General features: G+C 31.8%; 1 protein-coding gene across 50 annotated transcripts in view; it reads left to right on the forward strand.

Moving 5' to 3' along the window:
- LOC139514252 (uncharacterized) overlaps positions 1-23,129 on the forward strand; it is a 107,458-nt gene that overhangs the window by 42,522 nt on the left and 41,807 nt on the right. For 33 of the 50 annotated variants that reach the window (XM_071303195.1, XM_071303141.1, XM_071303166.1 and 30 more), the window contains 39 exons: positions 57-197; positions 594-734; positions 953-1,093; positions 1,547-1,687; positions 2,040-2,180; positions 2,660-2,800; positions 3,157-3,297; positions 3,558-3,698; positions 3,999-4,139; positions 4,435-4,575; positions 5,256-5,396; positions 5,949-6,089; positions 6,588-6,728; positions 7,260-7,400; positions 7,836-7,976; positions 8,415-8,555; positions 8,880-9,020; positions 9,336-9,476; positions 9,814-9,954; positions 10,371-10,511; positions 11,141-11,281; positions 11,628-11,768; positions 12,129-12,269; positions 12,812-12,952; positions 13,370-13,510; positions 14,132-14,272; positions 14,708-14,848; positions 15,448-15,588; positions 17,091-17,231; positions 17,782-17,922; positions 18,326-18,466; positions 18,785-18,925; positions 19,454-19,594; positions 19,945-20,085; positions 20,295-20,435; positions 21,136-21,276; positions 21,609-21,749; positions 22,195-22,335; positions 22,873-23,013. In XM_071303195.1, coding sequence (XP_071159296.1) covers positions 57-197; positions 594-734; positions 953-1,093; positions 1,547-1,687; positions 2,040-2,180; positions 2,660-2,800; positions 3,157-3,297; positions 3,558-3,698; positions 3,999-4,139; positions 4,435-4,575; positions 5,256-5,396; positions 5,949-6,089; positions 6,588-6,728; positions 7,260-7,400; positions 7,836-7,976; positions 8,415-8,555; positions 8,880-9,020; positions 9,336-9,476; positions 9,814-9,954; positions 10,371-10,511; positions 11,141-11,281; positions 11,628-11,768; positions 12,129-12,269; positions 12,812-12,952; positions 13,370-13,510; positions 14,132-14,272; positions 14,708-14,848; positions 15,448-15,588; positions 17,091-17,231; positions 17,782-17,922; positions 18,326-18,466; positions 18,785-18,925; positions 19,454-19,594; positions 19,945-20,085; positions 20,295-20,435; positions 21,136-21,276; positions 21,609-21,749; positions 22,195-22,335; positions 22,873-23,013 — 5,499 coding nt within the window. The remainder of the gene's footprint in view (positions 1-56; positions 198-593; positions 735-952; positions 1,094-1,546; positions 1,688-2,039; positions 2,181-2,659; positions 2,801-3,156; positions 3,298-3,557; positions 3,699-3,998; positions 4,140-4,434; positions 4,576-5,255; positions 5,397-5,948; positions 6,090-6,587; positions 6,729-7,259; positions 7,401-7,835; positions 7,977-8,414; positions 8,556-8,879; positions 9,021-9,335; positions 9,477-9,813; positions 9,955-10,370; positions 10,512-11,140; positions 11,282-11,627; positions 11,769-12,128; positions 12,270-12,811; positions 12,953-13,369; positions 13,511-14,131; positions 14,273-14,707; positions 14,849-15,447; positions 15,589-17,090; positions 17,232-17,781; positions 17,923-18,325; positions 18,467-18,784; positions 18,926-19,453; positions 19,595-19,944; positions 20,086-20,294; positions 20,436-21,135; positions 21,277-21,608; positions 21,750-22,194; positions 22,336-22,872; positions 23,014-23,129) is intronic. The other 17 variants (XM_071303149.1, XM_071303148.1, XM_071303150.1 and 14 more) reach the window with 17 other exon arrangements.

Here is a 23,129-nt window from a genome sequence, read left to right on the forward strand (position 1 = left end):
ACTGTCATGCTGCTGACATTAAGTTGCTGATGTTGGACAATTTGATTTTTTTTCAGTACCACTTCCATGTATTGTCAGCGATTGGTCAACATGGTCAGCACCTGATGCCACAGGAACTAGATTTAGATTCAGATATACAGTCAGACCTGCACTTAATGGCGGCAAAGAATGTCCAGATCTCCTCCAAATTGGCAAAGGTAGATTATTTTTTTTGGGGAGCTAGATTTAATTTAGATTTCGTTGGATATTATAGAATAAATCTATTTGTTCACAGTTACTTTTTTTTTATGGGTACTGGTTTTCATTGATACTTTTTTCCTGTTTTTACCAGAGACAGCATACAAGCCTATAGGAAGTATATATATTCTTTGTTGAAAACATGAACATATCTTTTACCAATACCCATGAAACTTGAAAAGTGATAGTGATAGTACCTCAGGAATAACAATAAATCCAAAGTAGTTGTTATTTAAAATTACATATGATTTTTTGGAAGCTATATATGATTCACTTGGCAGAAAAATCAATGTTTATTAAGAAAATTATTAAGAGGTCGACAAATACCATATATTATTTCAACTTTTATATTTTAGTACCACTGCCATGTATCATGAGTGATTGGACTGCATGGAGTGCACCTGATGCCACAGGAACCACATACAGATTCAGAATGGTAGTAAGACCTGCTCTGAATGGTGGCAAAGAATGTGAAGATCTTCTTCAACTTAAAAAAGGTATTTTTGTAACTTTCATGACCAAATAAAAAAATTTCATCATACTTTTTGCTCCTACATAACTACTGAAACAAATTCAAATAAGTTTCAAAATTTAAAAATTCAAAGTACTAAAAACTAATTTCCAAATACTAAATATTCAAATAGCTCATCTGAGAAGTAGTTGCTTGCACTTTAGGCTACCAGTGATTTCATTTTCTTCTTCTTTTACCATTAAGTACCACTGCCATGTATTATGTCTGATTGGTCTGCATGGAGTGCACCTGATGCCACAGGAACAATATACAGAGTAAGATATGTTGTAAGACCTGCTCTTAATGGAGGCAAAGAATGTGAAGACCTTATGCAACTCAACAAAGGTAATATTTGCTTTTGAATATATCCGTGTCCTTCATTTTCTTTAGGGGACCTCAACTTTAGGGTGAGATTTTGTTTAGGGTTAGAATTAGGCTAGTTTTTATAGTTTTGGTCTATGATATTGGCAGAAACTGACCAAAATCATTTTTGAAACAACATGATTTAGATACACCTCGATTTTACTAACAATTATATTTATTACCAGCTTTTTAAAATTATGAAAATCAAATTTCTGTCCATGATGTTTTATACCAGGTGGATGCTTTCAAAACTTTTATTCTAATTTCATAAATTCTTGTCTTATATTTTTCTTAAAAAAACATGTTGTTTTCCAAATCAGGAAACTGAATGTATAATTTAGTATAAAAGTCCCCTGGACAGTTTATAAGTTGTTAATTTAATTATGATGATTTTTTAATTTAAATCCATATGATAATCCTTAATGTAATTTTTAGTACCACTGCCATGTATTATGTCTGACTGGACTGCATGGACAGCACCTGATGCCACAGGATCAAGATTTAGATACAGATATATGGTCAGACCTGCACTTAATAGCGGCAAAGAATGTGCCGATCTCTTACAGTTAGGCAAAGGTGTGTGCTTATATTGAGTTACACTGATGTATCAATTATTCAAGAAATTTTTGAATAATTGCAGCTAGGCAATATGTGCACTCATTCTTCTTTAGTGGGAAATAAAATATATTTGTTTTATATAAACTAGAGTTAATGCATAAGGAAATTTATGAAGAATCACTCAAAATTAATAATTGGTTGGTTGTAATTTGAGGAATAAATATTTAAGAAATAAAGAATTTTGTTTGGCTTTTAAAAAAGTATCCTTAAATATTAGATATTGAACAGTCTTTAATAATATCTTATATGCAATATAAAATTAAAAAATAATTAACAATCACCATTTTTAATATTTCAACTTTATTTTTAGTACCACTGCCATGTATCATGAGTGACTGGACCGCATGGACAGCACCTGATGCCACAGGAACAGTCTACAGAGTTAGATATGTTGTCAGACCTGCTCTTAACGAAGGCAAAGAATGTGAAGATCTCATGCAACTCAGAAAAGGTAACTGCTCGCTTAAATGTTTATTTGATGTGGTTGAAAGATTTTTTATCAAAAGGACATTCATTGATTATGTAAACAAATTAATCACCATGCAAAAAGTGAATGACAAATTTTCAATAAAGTACGATTATCTGTAGGCTTTTCATCCGAGTTTGGCAAAACAACGAAATCAAACAGCCACCAATATACAATTTTTACCTCATTTACAAAAATTGGTACCCACAAAAAAATATATGAATCCATGTTAAATGAAGGTGTTATTAGAAACATAAAAACTTTTTAAAAGATTGATTTGGCACTTAGCATTCATTCCTCCAGTAAAAATAGAACAACAGTGACCTGGTGTTGGTCTTTGTTACTGAGAAATAAAATAGCACTACAGACTAGTAATTTGATTTACATTAATTTGCATTTTAAAAAGATATATAAAACAAAAAGTATATAAAATTATTATTTATATAAATAAATTTATTTTTCAGTACCACTTCCATGTATTGTCAGTGACTGGTCAGCATGGTCAGCACCTGATGCTACAGGAACAAGATATAGAGTTAGATACATGGTCAGACCAGCACTTAATGGTGGAAAAGAATGTGCAGATCTTATGCAACTTACCAAAGGTAGATATGCTTTAATACTCAGTGAAGATTGGTAACCTTTTATACATTTCACTTGCAATTGATTATAGATATTCATATTTCAACACTCAACCTTGTATGAAGATGGAGATTACTTTGATTTTCATGTAGATATAAATTAGCTATATTTTAGTATTTTATATGATATCTTTTATGTTTCTTTGGACATTTAAAGGCTTTCATATCCATGTGATTACATTTTAGTCCAAATGTATAAGAAAATAGGAAAATTGTATTTCCTTATTAAAAACAGAATAGAGAGTTTGTCTTTTTGCAATTGCCAATTATATTTGTAGGGTATGTGAACCTGTTATTAACATTTTCTCTTTAACTTTTAGTGCCATTGCCATGCATCATGAGTGAATGGACTAAATTCTCAGCACCTGATGCCACAGGAACAATTTACAGATACAGATATGTTGTCAGACCTGCTCTTAATGGCGGCAAAGAATGTGAAGACCTTCTCCAACTTAAAAAAGGTATTCTCTTCATTTACAATCTATAAATTTAAATTTTACTTAACATTCCTTGTTGTGAGAAAAGTGAATACTCTTAAGCTTCAAACAATAAACTGGTCTCCTGGTAGAGCTGATATGGTTTAAACTTAAATTGCTTTAAATCAAGCATGTAAAAATACACTTTGATGTAAAGATTGATCAGGTATTTAGTTATACCTTAAAATGTATCAAATGAAGCAGGCCAACTTTGATTTAATGCATACATATTAATTTCATTGCAGTACCACTTCCATGTATCATGTCTGACTGGTCTGACTGGAGTGCACCTGATGCCTCTGGAACCAGATTCAGAGTCAGATATGTTTTGAGACCAGCATTGAATGGCGGCAAAGAATGTGAAGACCTCATCCAACTTGGCAAAGGTATACATAGCATTTTCTTTTGGTGTATGCATTAATGTGTAGAAGTGCTAAATTTCTTATTATGTATGAACAATATATTCTAGTTTTTATTTTACAATGGACATCTTGGTAATAAACCAATTCAAAAAATAATATTAAACCACATAAATCATGTAGTCCATTTTATGCTTAACAAAAGACAGATTGGCCAATCAAAATGGCCGCAATAGTGACTTTCTCCTTGCTTAAGACCATATCTGAAATTGTCCATTTCAAGCATTAAATTTTAACTTTTTATGTTTGGGTACTTTTCTTTTTCAGTACCACTTCCATGTATTGTGTCTGACTGGACAGCATGGAGTGCACCTGATGCCTCTGGATCTATATACAGAGTCAGATATATGACAAGACCTGCATTGAATGGCGGCAAAGAATGTCCAGATCTCATCCAACTTAACAAAGGTTAGTTTCAAGAATTTCTGAGTTCCTTAACAAATCATGGAAACAATTAGGCTTTTTTTTAGCATTACTAGTTCTTTTACATATAAAGCAATGTTTATTTTATATTTTCTATGAATAAAAGGATTATGATAATGAAATTGCAATTCAGCATTACAAAAAACTGAGAGAACTGTATTTAACACAAAAAATACTAAGAGGTATCTGATGAATGCCTTCAAACATGTGAATTCATAGTTTTGAAAATACTGTCAACTTAAACGAAAAACCCTGAAGTTAATTTTGTGCATTTTTTCAGTACCTCTACCATGTATTGTGTCTGACTGGTCTACCTGGAGTGCACCTGATGCTTCTGGATCAAGATTCAGAGTAAGATATATGACAAGACCAGCATTGAATGGCGGCAAAGAATGTCCAGATCTCATCCAACTCGGCAGAGGTATGATATATTCCATGATTTGTTACATTTATTAGTAAAAAATATTTATTTATATGTCCTGCAACATTTATTTTTAAGCAGAGATGATGCTCTGTTTTTCTATTTTGTAAGCTTATAGATTTTTAAACGATTAATTATGATACATTAAATTAGATCACAATAATGATAATGATATAATTCAGTTTTCTACTTTACATGATTTTTTTACTTGCAAAGATGAACAATCTATTGGTCGTTTTTTTTTTTTTTTTAACTGTAATTTTATAATAACTAGCGTTCTTGGATAGCTAACAGTCAATAAAAGTTACTTTATTCACATACATTATACAATTCCCACAAAATCTGTACAATTAAACATCAAACATGAAAAATTGAACGGCAATTTGTCAAACTTATTGAATATTCATTAATATTCGACGGATATGAATTTTCCTGGATTTTGTGAGGAAACAGGAACCACAAACTAAATGTTTAATGATTCACAAAAATGGTATCCTAAAAAAATTAAAGAATCCACCGTACAGGTGTTTTTGAATGACAAACATGTTAATTGCTATAATTTATATCATGTCTGACTTGAGTGCCCGTGATTCTTCTAGAACCAGATACACAGTTAGATATATGACAAGTATTTGTTTTCATATGATTTATTTACTCATTCTTTTATTTTTTATTTGCAGTACCACTTCCATGTATTGTGTCTGACTGGTCTGACTGGAGTGCACCTGATGCTTCTGGAACCAGATACAGAGTAAGATATATGACAAGACCTGCATTGAATGGTGGCAAAGAATGTGAAGATCTCATCCAACTTGGCAAAGGTAATGACTGCATTAGAATGTAGAAATCTTTCACATTTTAGGATACTATGATTAAGTTCAAATTATTAAAGATACATAAAACATGTATTATTAGTCAAAATAGTGATACTAGAAAGCTGGAATTTTCCACTATTTCTCTATTAGGATAATATAACTGTCAATAAAAGCTAATATAAGAAAATCTATTAAAAAGTATTGGTGGATTTGGTTGTAATCATTTGTTGAGACCTTTTTTGCAAATGTATCAATCCAACTGGATTAGCTGATGATAGCTGTTTCGGTGTATGGAAGCCATTGTATGCATTTCGTTGATAACTTGACACAGATAAACATGAAAAACAATATATTATTTCTTGGTACATTTCTAGCATTGCTGTTCATTTAAATAAAAACTATTAGGTAGTTAGATCAAAGGGATTTTTTTTTTACAAATTTCTGATAAAAGACAATTCCAGTGTACATGGTGTACCATTCATTTCTAACATTTTTTATACTGGTATAATCCTGTCAGAATTGGAAACATTGAACATAATAATTTTAACTAAATTACAGTACCACTACCATGTATTGTGTCTGACTGGACCACATGGAGTGCACCTGATGCTTCTGGATCAAGATTCAGAGTAAGATACATGACCAGACCTGCATTGAATGGTGGCAAAGAATGTCCAGATCTTATCCAACTCGGCAGAGGTATTTTTCATTCTGTAGAGATATTTCAGTTTTATTTAAGCTATAGAATAGAATAATGATGAGTTTTTTATTTCTTATAAAACCTTTGATAGAAACAACATACAATAACAAATTCTGTGAAAAGTTAAAGTATTTATTTAATAAAAGAATTATTGTCATCATTCAATAGAAATAATTTGCAGTTTAAGGGAAAAAAAGAGTGATAAAGATGAAGCATATATCACATCTCTTGTTTGAAGATACTAGTTTTGTCCTAAAAAAATAAATAAATGCTTTTATGCCAATATAGTTTACATGTAGAAAATAAGATTCTACACCGACCATTGATAGTTGGGTCAATCATCCTTCTAAAGGTTAAAATTACATCTAAGTTTTTAAAAAGATTGAGATTTGCTATTCAGAAATTGAAGTTGCTATTTAGGAGATATGCAAGAATAACTTACCATATTTGAGGGTTTGTCATCTGTCATATTTACCTATTCTTGTATTATGTTACAGTACCACTACCATGTATCATGTCTGACTGGTCTGACTGGAGTGCACCTGATGCTTCTGGAACTAGATACAGAGTAAGATATATGACAAGACCAGCATTGAATGGCGGCAAAGAATGTGAAGATCTCATCCAACTTGGCAAAGGTTTGTTTAAGAATTTTCATGTTAAGGCTATGCAACGAAAACATTTATTGGATGGTTGGGCAACACATAAAACACATTTCTGTAGACAATAGCTATTGAAGCAAATACAATTCTGTTACAAATGCAAGTGAAAATTATGAGTGGTTGTGTCTCTCCCACACATTATATCTATCAAACAGAAATTGATGGAAAAAATCTTGAAATAGCAAAAATGAATAGATCAACAAATGAGTCAGAATTTTGGAAAATTATCATTTGACTCCTTAATCATGGCTCTTTAATGAAAAATTTTCAAATTTTTTGCATGTAGGAGTTATTGCTCTTAAAAATAGGCAAAAAAGGCAGAACATTTACAATAGAAATGAATCAAAAATTGATAGTTATATGACCAGGCCTTCCTTTACATTATGCCGTAGAAAAACATTGAGAATGTAACTAACATGGGAAATATCAGGAGCTTCCCTACACAGATTTTCTGTATAACTTGAAAATTATTACTGCAATATTTATATCTGTTTCATCTTGTTACAGTACCACTTCCATGTATTGTGTCTGACTGGACCGCATGGAGTGCACCTGATGCTTCTGGATCAAGATTCAGAGTAAGATACACAACAAGACCAGCATTGAACGGCGGCAAAGAATGTCCAGATCTCATCCAACTTGGCAAAGGTATGAATTGTTGTAATTTGGTGCAACCCTTTTTATGTTCAAGCATAGAATGTCTGTTTGTATAATTTTCACGTTATATTATTTTTATCATTTAATGTTGTGTGTTATTGAACTTATTTCCTGTAGCATATTTAATTACAACAAATTTGAAAATTTAATAAGTGGTATCTCTATTGGCTAACAAATGTATTTAATTTAAGTATATCCTTTGATTAGGTATCATCCATAATTTCCAACCATTTTCCAAAGCATGCAATTCACAGATTATAGGAGAGTTGCTAAATCATTAATATTTTCTATAAAACTTTTTCCTGGTTTAAATTTTCCATGCTTTAGAAAATGATTGACATTGATATGAATTGATCCACATACTCACATTACCTCTTTGAAAATGAATTTATTGAAGGAATGATAAGATTGTCTTTAATATTGCAGTACCACTTCCATGTATCATGTCTGACTGGACCGACTGGAGTGCACCAGATGCCTCTGGAACCAGATACAGAGTAAGATATATGACAAGACCAGCATTGAACGGTGGCAAAGAATGTGAAGATCTCATCCAACTTGGCAAAGGTTTGTTAGCTGTTAAAATGGAGAGCTTGTCTTCTTTTTGTTCTAAAATCTATTTACAGTCAACTCTCCTTAACTCGAAGTCAGTCAAACCAGAGAAATATTTTGAGATACCTGTAATTCGACTGAAACAAATACTGAAAGTTCGACAGACCAATGGCATTTAATGAGAATAAAATTATATGCCTTTTATTGTCTCTGAGTTATTTCTTTGTTCAGTAAAAATTTTCTCTGCTTTTAAGCAAAGGGAATGATTTAAATAGTATGGGACTTGGTGTGATTTTTAAGGTGACAATTTTGTTTATACTCACAAACAAGAGATTTCAGAAAATTTAGATTTCTTTTCATTTTCTGTTTTTTCTACCTTTTCCCTCCAAGATAAACCTGTATTATATTATTTATTTATTGTCTTTTATTTAAGCATATTGTAATATTTTTTAGTACCACTTCCATGTATCATGTCTGACTGGACCGACTGGAGTGCACCAGATGCCTCTGGAACCAGATACAGAGTAAGATATATGACAAGACCAGCATTGAATGGCGGCAAAGAATGTGAAGATCTCATCCAACTTGGCAAAGGTATGTTGTTATGTTTTGCTTTCAGTATAATTGAATTCTTATAATGAGACTTCACCTCCATTTACATTCCTATTTTTTCTTTTTTTTTCTTTATTCAATTTCCACACAATTTTAAATGCTATTTGGGGGGGGGGGGGGGGGGGGGGGGGGGGTGAATTTTAGCAACATGGTTTTTAGGGAAAATTTTCAATGACTAAGAAAAAAATATTAATTTTAGCCATATGAATACCTATTCTTAGTGTTAAAGTACTATAATGACAACATGCCTGAGAAGGTAATATTTTATTTAATCCTGTATATTAAAGCATTTTATTTTGTTCGTAGTACCACTTCCATGCATCATGTCTGACTGGACCGACTGGAGTGCACCTGATGCCTCTGGAACCAGATACAGAGTAAGATATATGACAAGACCAGCATTGAATGGTGGCAAAGAATGTGAAGACCTTATCCAACTCGGCAAAGGTATGAACAGCAACCTTTAAATTTTACTTTCTTGCTATATTATATATTTATTTTTTCCTGTTCAACTTTATTTCATATATTTAATTATAAAATAGAATTGCTGTTAATTCTGAATGTTTTTGTTACTAGGAATAATTTTCACAAAATTTAGGAATTGCATCATAAATTTTTATTGAAAAATAGCTATTTGTATATAAAATTGTCAGATTTACACTATAAAAAGCTTCTAAAACACACTCCTCAAAGTTAATAGACAATTTTATTATGTTTAATAATGGATTTGTTTAAACACAATATGCATTTCTTCAATTGTAGTACCACTTCCATGTATCATGTCTGATTGGACCGACTGGAGTGCACCTGATGCTTCAGGAACCAGATACAGAGTAAGATATATGACAAGACCAGCATTGAACGGTGGCAAAGAATGTGAAGACCTCATCCAACTTGGCAAAGGTTTGTAAACCTTTTAATTAAAATCAAAGATTTGTAGTTACACTTCAGCATCTTTGATTTGCCATATTTTTATTTTTGAATACAAGCTAATCAACTGCACTATAACCCTATTTGATAAAATGTGTCAACAGCTACAAAACAGTATATATACATTGAATATATATATTATTCATGATTCATTACTTCTGAATTTTTCATCAATAACAATTTTTTGTGAACATTTCAAGAAAAGAATCCATTGTTTCATAGATCTTTTTTGTAAATGCAAGAACAGAACAAATGAGTCTATTTTTTACTTTTCAAATTTTAATTCAGAATATTTTCTTTCTAAATATAGTACCACTTCCATGTATCATGTCTGACTGGTCGGACTGGAGTGCACCTGATGCTTCTGGAACCAGATACAGAGCCAGATTCACAACCAGACCTGCATTGAATGGTGGCAAAGAATGTCCAGATATGATCCAACTTGGCAAAGGTATTCATTTAAAAGCCTTAAGTATATTTTAGAATCTTTGAACTTTTACTATATGAAGAAAAAACAATAAACTTAGAAGTGTATTTGAAATTTATCTTCACTTTTAATATATCTCTAATTTATAGTGCAGATATCAAAACTAACCAAAATTCCAAATTTCCTTTTTCTTCAGTGCAAAAAAAGCTAGAGATTCTTAGCATAACATTTCTTATCCACACATTGTGAGTTTATCAATTGAACAAACTCATCATAGATACTGGGATCATAATTCAATATGCCAGACATGTGCTTGGTCTACAACCCACTTATCAGTGATGCTAGCTTTAAAAAATTCCACAATTTTGGATTTGTAATTATGATTAAGGTGGTATATAATGAAACCAGCATGTTCAGATTGATTGCTTTCTGTATTTCAGTACCACTTCCATGTATCATGTCTGACTGGACCGCCTGGAGTGCACCTGATGCTACTGGATCCAGATACAGAGTAAGATTCATGACCAGACCTGCATTGAATGGCGGCAAAGAATGTGAAGACCTCATCCAACTTGGCAAAGGTATGGAAAGATATTGATTAGTTCATGCAGATGTTATATATGGAGAGGATATTTATATCATTATATCAAACAAAAAGCTTTTCACATCTTTCATAGTGACACTCAACATAATTATCCTGTCACATAAGCAATTTTGTCTGCAATAACTGAGCATACAAATTCACAGAAAATTCAGTACATATTTATGACCATTCTACATTGGATGGGGGAGGGATAGAAGAAGAAGAAGAAGAATTTATTATAGTACAACCTGAATATACAAATAAATACATGTTTGAAATACAAAATAATCAGCCAGCCAAATAGGCTTATGATGTTTTCATATGTTTGTGTCAGATCCTTCGTCTGTCCGGTATCTTGTTAAGGTTTTGGTTCAAGTTAGTTTATCATGATATTGTGGTCAAATCAACACTAAACTTGGTGTACACATTCATCTTGATGTTTTGATCTCTTTCATATTTTAGCCAGATTAGGGTTTTGATCATGATTTTAGGTTTCACAGGAAATTGTGATAGTGTGAGCAAGGCATGTCACCTTTTGAATTTATAATCTCAAATATGTCTATAGTCTTTTTTCTAAAATATAAATGCTATCATCTTAAAATGTAACTGGTGTAAAATTATTTTCAGTACCACTGCCATGTATTGTCAGTGACTGGAATGAATGGTCCGCACCTGATGCTACCGGCTCTTCATTCAGATGGAGATATGTTACCAGACCAGCAATTAATGGTGGAGCTGAATGTCCAGACCTTATCCAGGGCAAGAAAGGTATGTTTTATATCTTCCAAATTTACAAGTCTAGCCACATTTTTATAGCTTTGATTATTTAGGTTAACCTTACTAATCCTTTTTAAACTTTAGTTTTTAAAGGAGATTTACTTGTCATAGAAATATTAAATAGTTATTTACTGATTAAAAATGTTTCCTATTGCTTATACCAAAATTGTGTGTTTGAATGAAAGGGGGTTGTATACAACCCTCAATGTGACATCAACCTAATGACACAAAAATTAAACGGTCATCTACAGACTAGCTTATACCTAATAAGTTTATACTGTGATGAAGTGGTGTTAAAACTATCAAACTAAAATCATTATCTCCCTTTTTTTAACAGTACCACTTCCACTTATTGTTGGACCATGGAACACATGGTCTGCACCTGATGCCACTGGAAGCACCTTCAGATGGAGATATGTATTACGACCAGCAATCAACAAGGACGAACCAATTCCAGAACTCATTGAAGCTAAGAAAAGTAAATATATTTTTTTTCTACAATGCCACAGGTTTGACCAAATTTGCAATTGTTTAATATTAGTTTATTGCAACTAGGGGCTAAAAAAAATGGAAAAAATACAAGATCTAAATAAACCAAGAAAATATAGTTAATATAAAATAGGGGTTCGTGATGTATGATTTCTAATGAGACAAATTTACATCAGAGCCTAAAGATTTTAGCAATTGTATAACATGAACATACTAAATAAATACACAAAAAAACAACAGTAAATATGTTTGTTTGCAGTAAAATTAGTTAGACTCTACTTTTTTGAATAGATTAGTAATTTCTTCAAATTCTTAACCATATTAAGTAATTTGTATATTATAATTTCAGTACCTCTGCCATGTATTGTTGGTGACTGGAGCACATGGTCAGCACCTGATGCTACTGGCTCATCATTCAGATTCAGATTTGTAACCAGACCATCCGTAAATGGAGGCAAAGAATGTCCAGATCTCATCCAGGGCAGAAAGGGTATGTATTTAGAACAAAAACAAAATATTCAAAGATAAAAGACTGTTGATATAAAAAAAATCATATTTAGATGACGGTATTCTTACATTGATATCAACAGAATGACTTTCTATTTCATGTTTACAAAGAAAAAATATTAAACAACAAATTCTTATTTAAAGAGTAACCCAAATTTCAAATTTGTTTTGATTTTTTTCTTCAATTAAACTTATTTCTAAGGAAATAAAACTTTTATTAGAATCAGTTGCAGTTTGCCTGGACAATTATTTTTTTCAAAGAGAATTGTCCTATTGAATATATACAATAGCTATTATTCATTGTTAAGGTTATTCAATGGAAACTTAAAGTTTTTTCAACCAGAAATATGCATAAAAATTGAAAGCTCTCCTGAGAACAAAATGTAGTGAATTTCTTCAATCGTAGAATTGAATTTACAAAAATTTAAATCACCAGGTAAATTCAACTGATTCTGCGGAAAGTTTTCATTAAATTGCAATGAATTAAAATTCAACACATAAACATGTAATTGATATGAATTTCAGTCAAACTTCCATGTATTGTATCTGACTGGAATAAATGGTCTGCACCTGATGCTACTGGATCTTCATTCAGATGGAGATTTGTTGTCAGACCAGCCATTAGTGGAGGACAGGAATGTCCAGACCTCATCCAGGGCAAGAAGGGTATGTTTTTTTACAGTAAAGAATTCAACAAGAAGTCTTATTTTGGAGGAATAGATAATTTGATTTATTTTTTCCAGGATTTTATGTTTTATCATCATACAGTGATTTTCAAATGCCTCCACATTAAAAGATAAATTTCTGTACCAGAAATTTAGTTAGAGTTACAGATTCTAAAGAAATTCAAAAGTCGAATTAGAAATCTGTTCAGTACCATTACACACAATTTTTGGCTTCTCAATAGGCCAAACAGTGAGTATATTCTTAATATAATGTGCAGATATTATTTCAATGCCATTCATTGAGCATAAAAACTTTAAAGTAACTTGTAAATGACAAATAACACAAAGTTTATTCTGTGAAGTGTCAATAATTTCCTATGGTATCAAACTGAACTCATTATATCTCTCCTTTTAACAGTACCACTTCCACTCATTGTTGGACCATGGAACACATGGGCAGCACCTGATGCCACTGGAAGCACATTCAGATGGAGATATGTATTACGACCAGCAATCAACAAAGACGAACCAATTCCAGAACTCATTGAGGCCAAGAAAAGTAAATATCCTATGTATCCCAACTTGTACCATTTATTTTCTATGTTGTGTCATGTGTACTATTGTTTGTTTTTTTGTCTTTTTCATTTTTAGCCATGGCGGCGTGAGTTCGTTTTAGATTTGATGAGTTTGACTGTACCTTTGGTATCTTTCGTCCCTCCTTATATGGATCGAATAAGTAATCAAATGATTTACTGTAGTTTCACTTTCATTGTTAACATTCTTTTTTTTTTTTTTTAAATAACCAGTACACATACAATGCATGTGTTGTCAATCTCTAGCTAGGGGTTAAACTGATGTTCACATGAATACAGATTTAATGAGGTCGACTGCATGATTCACTTGCAAGTGAATTAGAAAATATCAATGTTTCTTTGCTTAATTTGACAAAATTGAACTATTTTGGCTACTTTAAGCGAATTATTATTTCACTTTTTCACTTTCATTATTGATTTAACAAAAAAAATCTTACTTTAGAATTTTTATATATCTCGTAGCTTGTACTCCATTAATACTTTATATTTTGTTTAAAAGAATACACTTATTTGTAAAAAAAATTCGAAGAATAGTAATGTCTTCCATTTTTGAACCACATTAAGTAATTTGTATATCATGATTTCAGTACCTCTGCCATGTATTGTTGGTGACTGGAGCACATGGTCAGCACCTGATGCTACTGGCTCATCATTCAGATTCAGATTTGTAACCAGACCATCCGTAAATGGAGGCAAAGAATGTCCAGATCTCATCCAGGGCAGAAAGGGTATGTTTACAAGACATCCTATCTTTCAAAAATTCTTTGTACATTGAATTTGGAATTGATCAAATTAATATTATTTGGATTTCCATATTTAGCAAATATTACTTAACTCTGCAGTTTAATTATATTATTTCAAACTGATTAAATTACATTGATGGCCGGGTAGTCTTAGTAGTCCATCTATAGTGATTACTTTGTAATGACAACAATGTGTTTGTGAGTTCAAAATTGCTCAGTTGTTCAAACTTGGTATTCTGCTACCCTCCTGGCCATTTAGGATTGTTGATATAAAAGAAAACTTTCCCAAGAATCAGTTGTAGTTCACCTGGTCATTTGGTTTTTTTTTGCAAAGAGATATAATTCAGTAAATAAATTTCATTTAGAGTTCAATAAATTATTAAAAGGCAGCTCATAACATCTTATTGATATGAATTTCAGTCAAACTTCCATGTATTGTATCTGACTGGAATGAATGGTCTGCACCTGATGCTACTGGATCTTCATTCAGATGGAGATTTGTTGTCAGACCAGCCATTAGTGGAGGACAGGAATGCCCAGACCTTATCCAGGGCAAGAAAGGTATGATCATAAAACTAAATGTACAATACATGACACATTAGAATTAAACAATTTCTAAGGAAACCATATTTAAAACTTCATCTCTGTTTCATTAGTAATGTCGCATGCCTCCTTAGTTTCTAGCAATAATTTTCTTATCACTCGACAACGTTGAGAATGGAAATAATCAGTCAGCAAGATCAAAGGAAAATTTCATAAAATAGCAATTAAACTTGTATTTTTACCAACTTCTGCCACGTATTTGGTTGTATCATTGGTTTTGCATAGGTTCAACATTTAAATTGCAAACTTCAGTTGTACCAGTTTTCAATAAAGGTTTTACTGGAAATTCATTATTATTAGAGGCATTGATTTTCTGTGGTTTTCTCGGGTATAGGTAAACCTTGAACCTAAATGTTCAAAGAAGTACACATTTCTGAGGGCTTTAACACAGACTTTGGCAAAACCACACAATCAAGTATCCCCAAAATTTTATTTTTCTTCAGCCTAATAAAATTGGTATCAAATAAAACACATGAATTTCCAGTATCTTAAATTACTTTGTATTGCTATTTGAATAATTCCATTTGGTATCAAACTACTCTCTTGTCTCTTTACAGTACCACTTCCACTTATTGTTGGACCATGGAATACATGGGCAGCACCTGATGCCACTGGAACCACCTTCAGATGGAGATATGTATTGCGACCAGCTATCAACAAAGACGAAAAGACACCAGAACTCATCGAGACCAAGAAAGGTGAATATAACATAAACCTACAATGTTTGACCACTTTTGCATTTGTTTGGTTCAGGTTACTTGATGGCTTTGTTCTATTAGAATGCCAATCATTTATTTGCTGCGAGAAGTTGTTAATAAAAAAACAGTTGCAATGTAATGAAAATGTTCTTTTCAGTTACTGTGCTTATCCAGTGACCTTTGGGGTATCACATTAGCAAAGACCAAAACAGTTTACCAAATTGCAGTCAGATTTCTACTCCAACTAACTGATCAACTGGTATAATATTTTAGCAGATTGCTCAAGTGAAATGTTGTTAGTATGAAGTGAGTGCTGTAAAATAAAAAGTTATACTTACCATCCAGATCCAGTCAGTTGATACCTTTGTCAATCATTCCTAACACAAATAATATCTTACTATATAGTATGAGTCACTGAATAAAATGGTCTAATTTTGACATGGAAACTTCTATCATAAATAAATATTATAAATGAATAGTTCAAAACATTGTTTTGTAGGTGTATATTTTATAGCTTTGTCTTCTAAGATGAAGTTATTGTGCAGTTGTGATTCGAATAACATTTTGTATACAAATTACTGATCTGCTGGCAATAAAGGGAAATAATTTACATTACAAATAATCAGCAAAATTTTGTTCTGTCTGACAAATATCAAATTTCCCCATTTAATTTGTTGTAACATTATTTCTGTTATTATTTAACTTTTACCCTCTGTTCTAAAACGAACAATGAAACTTATTTAATGATGAAAGACGATTAACAGCTGTTTTGCAAAATGTTGAATTGTTCAAAGTATAAAGGATTGTCTACCAAGGAGTACAAGATAACTTATAAGCAGTATTTTGCAAAACCTTTCTAATTTGTGTTCTACATGCCCTTCAATTTCATACTAATTTGGCATTTCATTTTTTTTTTATGAATCTTTTGTAGGCAAAATCATAAGCCTCGTATCATTGATTAAATTTTATGTGTACATTTGAACTCAATATAAATTATTTCCCTTTAATGACAGCAGATCAGTAATTTGCATAGAAAATGTTATTCGAATCACAATTGCACAATCATCTTAGAAGACAAAGCTATAAAATATACACCTACAAAACAATGTTTTGAACTATTCATTTATAATACTTATTTATGATAGAAGTTTCCATGTCAAAATTAGACCATTTTATTCAGTGACTCATACTATAGTAAGATATTACTTGTGTTAGAAATGATGGACAAAGGTATCAACTGACTGGATCTGGATGGTAAGTATAACTTTTTTATTTTACAGCACTCACTTCAAACTAACAACATTTCACTTGAGCAATCTGCTAAAATATTTTACCAGTTGATCAGTTAGTTGGAGTAGAAATCTGACTGCAATTTGGTAAACTGTTTTGGTATTTGCAAATGTGATACCCCAAAGGTCACTGGATAAGCACTGTAATATCAATCATGTATTTTTTTTAATCTCTTTTCATTTGATATAATGTCTAATTTGTATAATTTTCAGTGGTTCTTCCATGTATTGTGTCTGACTGGAATACTTGGTCTGAAGCTGATGCTACTGGCTCTTCATTCAGATGGAGATTCGTAGTTAGACCAGCAATTAACGGAGGCAAAGAATGTCCAGATCTTATCCAGGGCAGAAAAAGTATGATATATATCATATGTTCTATATACATAACTGACATCAGGTTTTCACATCTTTGAAGAAGTTAGGTCTTGATCTTAATATTGTATGCTCATTTTATACAAGAAAGTATATTCAATGGACATATCTTTTAGGTTACATCTGAACGACAATTATGAAATAGGTCAATCTTTAAAAAATTAATATTGGGTTTTTCGTAAATGAACTGTATAAGATATGATAACATCACTTGATAAATTTCATGGGTCCAAACTATTTTACTTGATTTACCTTCATAAGGAGTAAGTACTGTTCAGGTTTTAGTTAGATTGAATAATAGGAATATCAGAGTTTAACTAGGCATTATAAGATGATAAAGCATGTGCCATGATGAAAACCTCAATTATATTGAAATGAAGTAAAGTTTGTTGCTGCTTTGTTCAGCAATTGCAAAGATAAATGTACACAAAAATTTCTGAATTAACTGTATCAAGCTTTATAGCAATATGACTCATTACCGTTTTTATTTAATTTCCATTACTGAATTTAATGGTAAAGTAATATATTTCAGCACCACTTCCATGTATCATGTCTGAATGGACAGCATGGAGTGCACCTGATGCCACAGGAACCACATACAGAACAAGAATGGTACTCAGACCAGCTCTTAATGGCGGCAAAGAATGCGAAGACCTTCTCCAACTCAACAAAGGTATGTTTATGTCTATTTTGCCTTACCTATATTCCAATAGAAAATCAATGGCTATTTTCTTGCTTGTTGTGGGGGAAATCTTTAATATAAATATATTATACCTTTAGAATTGAAATAGTAAATGTTTTATTTGGCCAATGAAAATTTACAGAGAATGTCTTCACAATAAGGTGTCATATTTCCAACCATTGCATGTTAGTAATCAATTGACAAAGTTTTTTCTGGAAGATGGTTCTATGCATCAGATGGGAATAGTTCCAGGGTCAAAAATGTGGATTCATTCCATGAAAACTGATATTAACAAAAACAAATGATTCTATAGTTTACAGCAATTACAACTCAATAAATAGGATGAATTTTTAGATATAGAACTTAAGTAATTGCAACACAAATATAATTTCAGTACCATTGCCATGTATCATGTCTGACTGGACCGCATGGAGTGCACCTGATGCCACAGGAACCACATACAGAACTAGAATGGTACTCAGACCAGCTCTTAATGGTGGTAAAGAATGTGAAGACCTTATGCAACTCAACAAAGGTAAATTTATTTTCTCGGTTTCTGTATTATAACAAAAAATGTAAAGGTTTATAGCTATTTGTCACAAAGTATGGCAACTTTTGAAAATCCACAAAATATTTTCAATTCACAAAAATTGGTACCCATGATAATAAAGAGACCATAATACTTACAAGTCATTTTTTTTAATTGTTGAGGGTTAATTGGTATTCACAATCAACCATCATTTGTTGATGTGTTCAAAAAACCATATGAATTTTCATTTACACTTAAGTAAAATTGTAACCTCAATCACTTAAGTACACATGATTTAAAAATTAAACAAATCTATAATTACAGTACCACTGCCATGTCTGATGAGTGATTGGTCAGCATGGAGTGCACCTGATGCCACAGGAACAGTATACAGGACTAGATATGTTGTCAGACCTGCTCTAAATGGAGGCAAAGAATGTGAAGATCTCATGCAACTCAAGAAAAGTATGAAATCTGCTACCTAAGTTCTTTATTTAAAGTGTAGTGCATCATTTTTGTTTTATAAAATAAAGTTGAAATGTAAGACTTTTAAGAGACTTTAAAAATTTGATATAAAGTTACTTCAATTCAATTAGATTTTCATTTTTATTAAATGTAAAATGTATGAATTGCTTAAAGCTGTACAGCCTGTACTATGTTACTCCAACATCTTGTTAAAATCAGTTTACCTGTAATAGTATTAAAATAAGAACAAAGTTGTCCCTGGTAAAGTTTTTACATATAATTTCAATCAAATAATTGTAAAAATAATTGCATCATGGAATAAAAAGAATCTGCATGAGCTAAACAGTTAGATATATGCTTATACATATTGTTTAAAACTCAGTCTTTTTCCAAATAGTTGATAATTTCTCTGTTTTATGGTTATAGTTAGGCAGTCTTTTTCCAAATAGTTGATAATTTCTCTGTTTTATGGTTATAGTTAGGCAAACGGATAATCAATCAATCTTAAACTGAAATATTTATTTACAGCTGAATTGCCATGTATCATGAGTGACTGGACCGCATGGGCTGGACCAGATGCTTCTGGATCCCTCTTCAGAGTTAGATACGTATTAAGACCATCTCTTAATGGTGGCAAAGAATGTGAAGACCTCATTCAACTTAAGAAAGGTAAAGAAGGGCAACAGTAGTATACAAAATTCATTAATCAATGAAGAGAAAATAAATCCAGATTACAAACTAAAACAGTTGGAAACACTTCAACTTTTAAAGGAAAACAATTAACTGAACCACATAATATCTAAGATTTGAGTTGAGAACAATGTATATACATATGAACATATCTTCTCAAGGGACATTCATGAATTAATAAAAAAACAACAGATACTAGCATGGCCAAAAAGAAAAGCAACCATAAGACAAACAAGTCACTAAACCTATGCAAAAAACAAAAGATTTGGAAACAAAATATCCATATTTTAAAAAGTATTTTGTTATTTCACTCTCTTATATTATTCCAGTACCATTGCCATGTCTTATGTCGGACTGGTCTGACTGGAGTGCACCTGATGCCTCAGGATCAAGATTCAGAGTAAGATATGTTGTAAGACCAGCATTGAATGGTGGAAAAGAATGTGAAGACCTCATCCAACTTGGCAAAGGTATTATATCAATTTTAACAGAGTCGAAGTCATGTTTCTCTAATTGTAAACACTTTATTGACTGCAACTTCTTATATAAGGGACTTTCTTATTTGAATTTTCTTTGGATATTTTTGTTATTTTACCTTATTAGTAAGGAAGTTTAGAAGTTGACACATTCTGAAATATACTAAACTATGTATTCAAATTTATTTCTATTTGTATTTTAGTACCACTTCCATGTATCATGTCTGACTGGTCTGACTGGAGTGCACCTGATGCGTCTGGAACCAGATACAGAGTAAGATATATGACAAGACCAGCATTGAATGGCGGAAAAGAATGTGAAGATCTCATCCAACTTGGCAAAGGTAGGAAAACAGCACCATTTAGTTACTAAACAGTTATACCGAAAGTTTTATTGTATGACTATTCCATAGTTAAAAGTACTAATATACTTTCTATGTCTTGAATCCAGCTAAGCAATGTTAGTACCGCATTTTTGCAACGACAAATTTACAGTCTTCCTTCATTTGGATTTGAACACACTCTGGAGACATTAATGGCAACACTGCTTGCATTGTGTCAAGTGACTAGAACACTCTTCCAACATGGAAATGCTTCCATTATTATAGTTATGACTTGTTATTTCTAAGATTGTACTATGTTCAGGATGTTAGGTGGCTTGTAGATGGTATAACTGTGCCATGTGTCACTATCTCAGAATTACTGAAATACTTGATAAATTTTGAACTTCTGAATATTGTAGTTCAGAGCTGTAAAAACTACCATAAAAGTCAATTGTTAGAAAGTTGTCAAAGCCTTATAATTTTGTTTACCCTTGCATTAGATTATTATTGGCACAATTATCATCTCAATAAAATTTAACTGGCAAGAGGACAACAAAAATGTTATGACCAACATTACATGTATTTAGAATAAAGAACAAACAATATCCATATTGTGTAATAATATAGAAACAAATAAGTATTCAGGCATCGACAACATGCAGTGGTTCCTGGGAATATTTTATTTCTATTTGTATATTAACACCATTCATTTTGGTTACAGTACCACTTCCATGTATCATGTCTGACTGGTCTGACTGGAGTGCACCTGATGCTTCTGGAACCAGATACAGAGTAAGATATATGACAAGACCAGCATTGAATGGTGGAAAAGAATGTGAAGACCTCATCCAACTTGGCAAAGGTTTGTAAACCTTTTAATTTAAATCAATGATTTGTAATTAGACTTCAGTATCTTTGATTTACTATATTTTTATTTTTGAATACAAGCTAATCAACTGCAGTAGTACCCTTTTTGATGAAATGTGTCAACAGCTACCAAACATTATATATACATTGAATACATATATAATTCATGATTCATTACTTTTGAATTTTTTAACAATTTTTTGTGAACATTTCTAGAAAAGAATCCATTGTTTCATAGATCTTTTTTTGTAAATGCAAGAACAGAACAAATGAATCTATTTTTTACTTTTCAAATTTTAATTCAGAATATTTTCTTTCTAAATATAGTACCACTTCCATGTGTCATGTCTGACTGGTCTGACTGGAGTGCACCTGATGCTTCTGGAACCAGATACAGAGTAAGATTCACAACCAGACCTGCATTGAATGGTGGCAAAGAATGTCCAGATATGATCCAACTTGGCAAAGGTATTCATTTAAAAGCCTTAAGTATATTTTAGAATCTTTGAACATTTAATATATACTTAACTTTTCAAATTTTAATGAAAACAACAATAAACTTAAAAGTATATATGAAATTTATCTTCACTTTTTATATATCTCTAATTTAGTGCAGATATCAAAACTAACCAGAATTACAAATTTCCTTTTTCTTCAGTGCAATAAAAGCTAGAGATCCTTAGCATAACATTTCTTATCCACTCATTGTGAGTTTATCAATTGAACCACATGTTCACAAACTCATCATAGGCACCAGGATCATAATTTAATATGCCAGACATGTGCTTGGTCTACAAAACACTTATCGGTGATGCACACTTAAAAAAATTCCACGATTTTGGATTTGTAATTATGATTAAGGCGGAATATAATGAAACCAACATGTTCAGATTGATTGCTTTTTGTATTTCAGTACCACTTCCATGTATCATGTCTGACTGGACCGACTGGAGTGCACCTGATGCTTCTGGATCCAGATACAGAGTAAGATTCATGACCAGACCTGCATTGAATGGCGGCAAAGAATGTGAAGATCTCATCCAACTTGGCAAAGGTATAGAAACATATTGATTAGTTCATGCAGATGCTATGTATGGAGAGGATATTTATATCATTATATCAGACAAATTTTTTTTTACATCTTTCTTAGTGACACTCAACATAATTATCCTGTCACATAAGAAATTAGTCTGTAATAACTGAACATACAAATTAACAGAAAATTCAGTACATATTTATGACCATTCTACATTAAATGGGGGAGGGATATGTTTTCATATGTTTGTGTCAGATCCTTCGTCTGTCCGGTATCTTATTAAGGTTTTGGTTCAAGTTAGTTTATCATGAAGTTGTGGTCAAATCAACACTAAACTTGGTATACATGTTCATCTTGATGTTTTGATCTCTTTCATATTTTCGCAAGATTAGGGTTTTGGTCATGATTTTAGGTTTCACAGGAAATTGTAATGTGATAGCGTGAGCAAGGCATATCACCTTATGGATTCGTAATCAACCTATGTTTTTAGTCCTTTTTAAACAAAAATATACATATTATCATCTTATAATGTAACTAGTGTAAAATTATTTTCAGTACCACTGCCATGTATTGTCAGTGACTGGAATGAATGGTCCGCACCTGATGCTACCGGCTCTTCATTCAGATGGAGATATGTAACCAGACCAGCAATTAACGGAGGAGCAGAATGTCCAGACCTTATCCAGGGCAAGAAAGGTATGTTATATATCTACCTGATATAAAAGTTAAAACTTATACAATTATTGACACATTTTGTTTGCCTTGATCATTTAGATTAACCTTACTAAACCTTTAACAAATATCAGTTCTTA

Source organism: Mytilus edulis, chromosome 3 (genome assembly GCF_963676685.1).
Source record: "Mytilus edulis chromosome 3, xbMytEdul2.2, whole genome shotgun sequence".
NCBI classification, from domain to species: domain Eukaryota; kingdom Metazoa; phylum Mollusca; class Bivalvia; order Mytilida; family Mytilidae; genus Mytilus; species Mytilus edulis.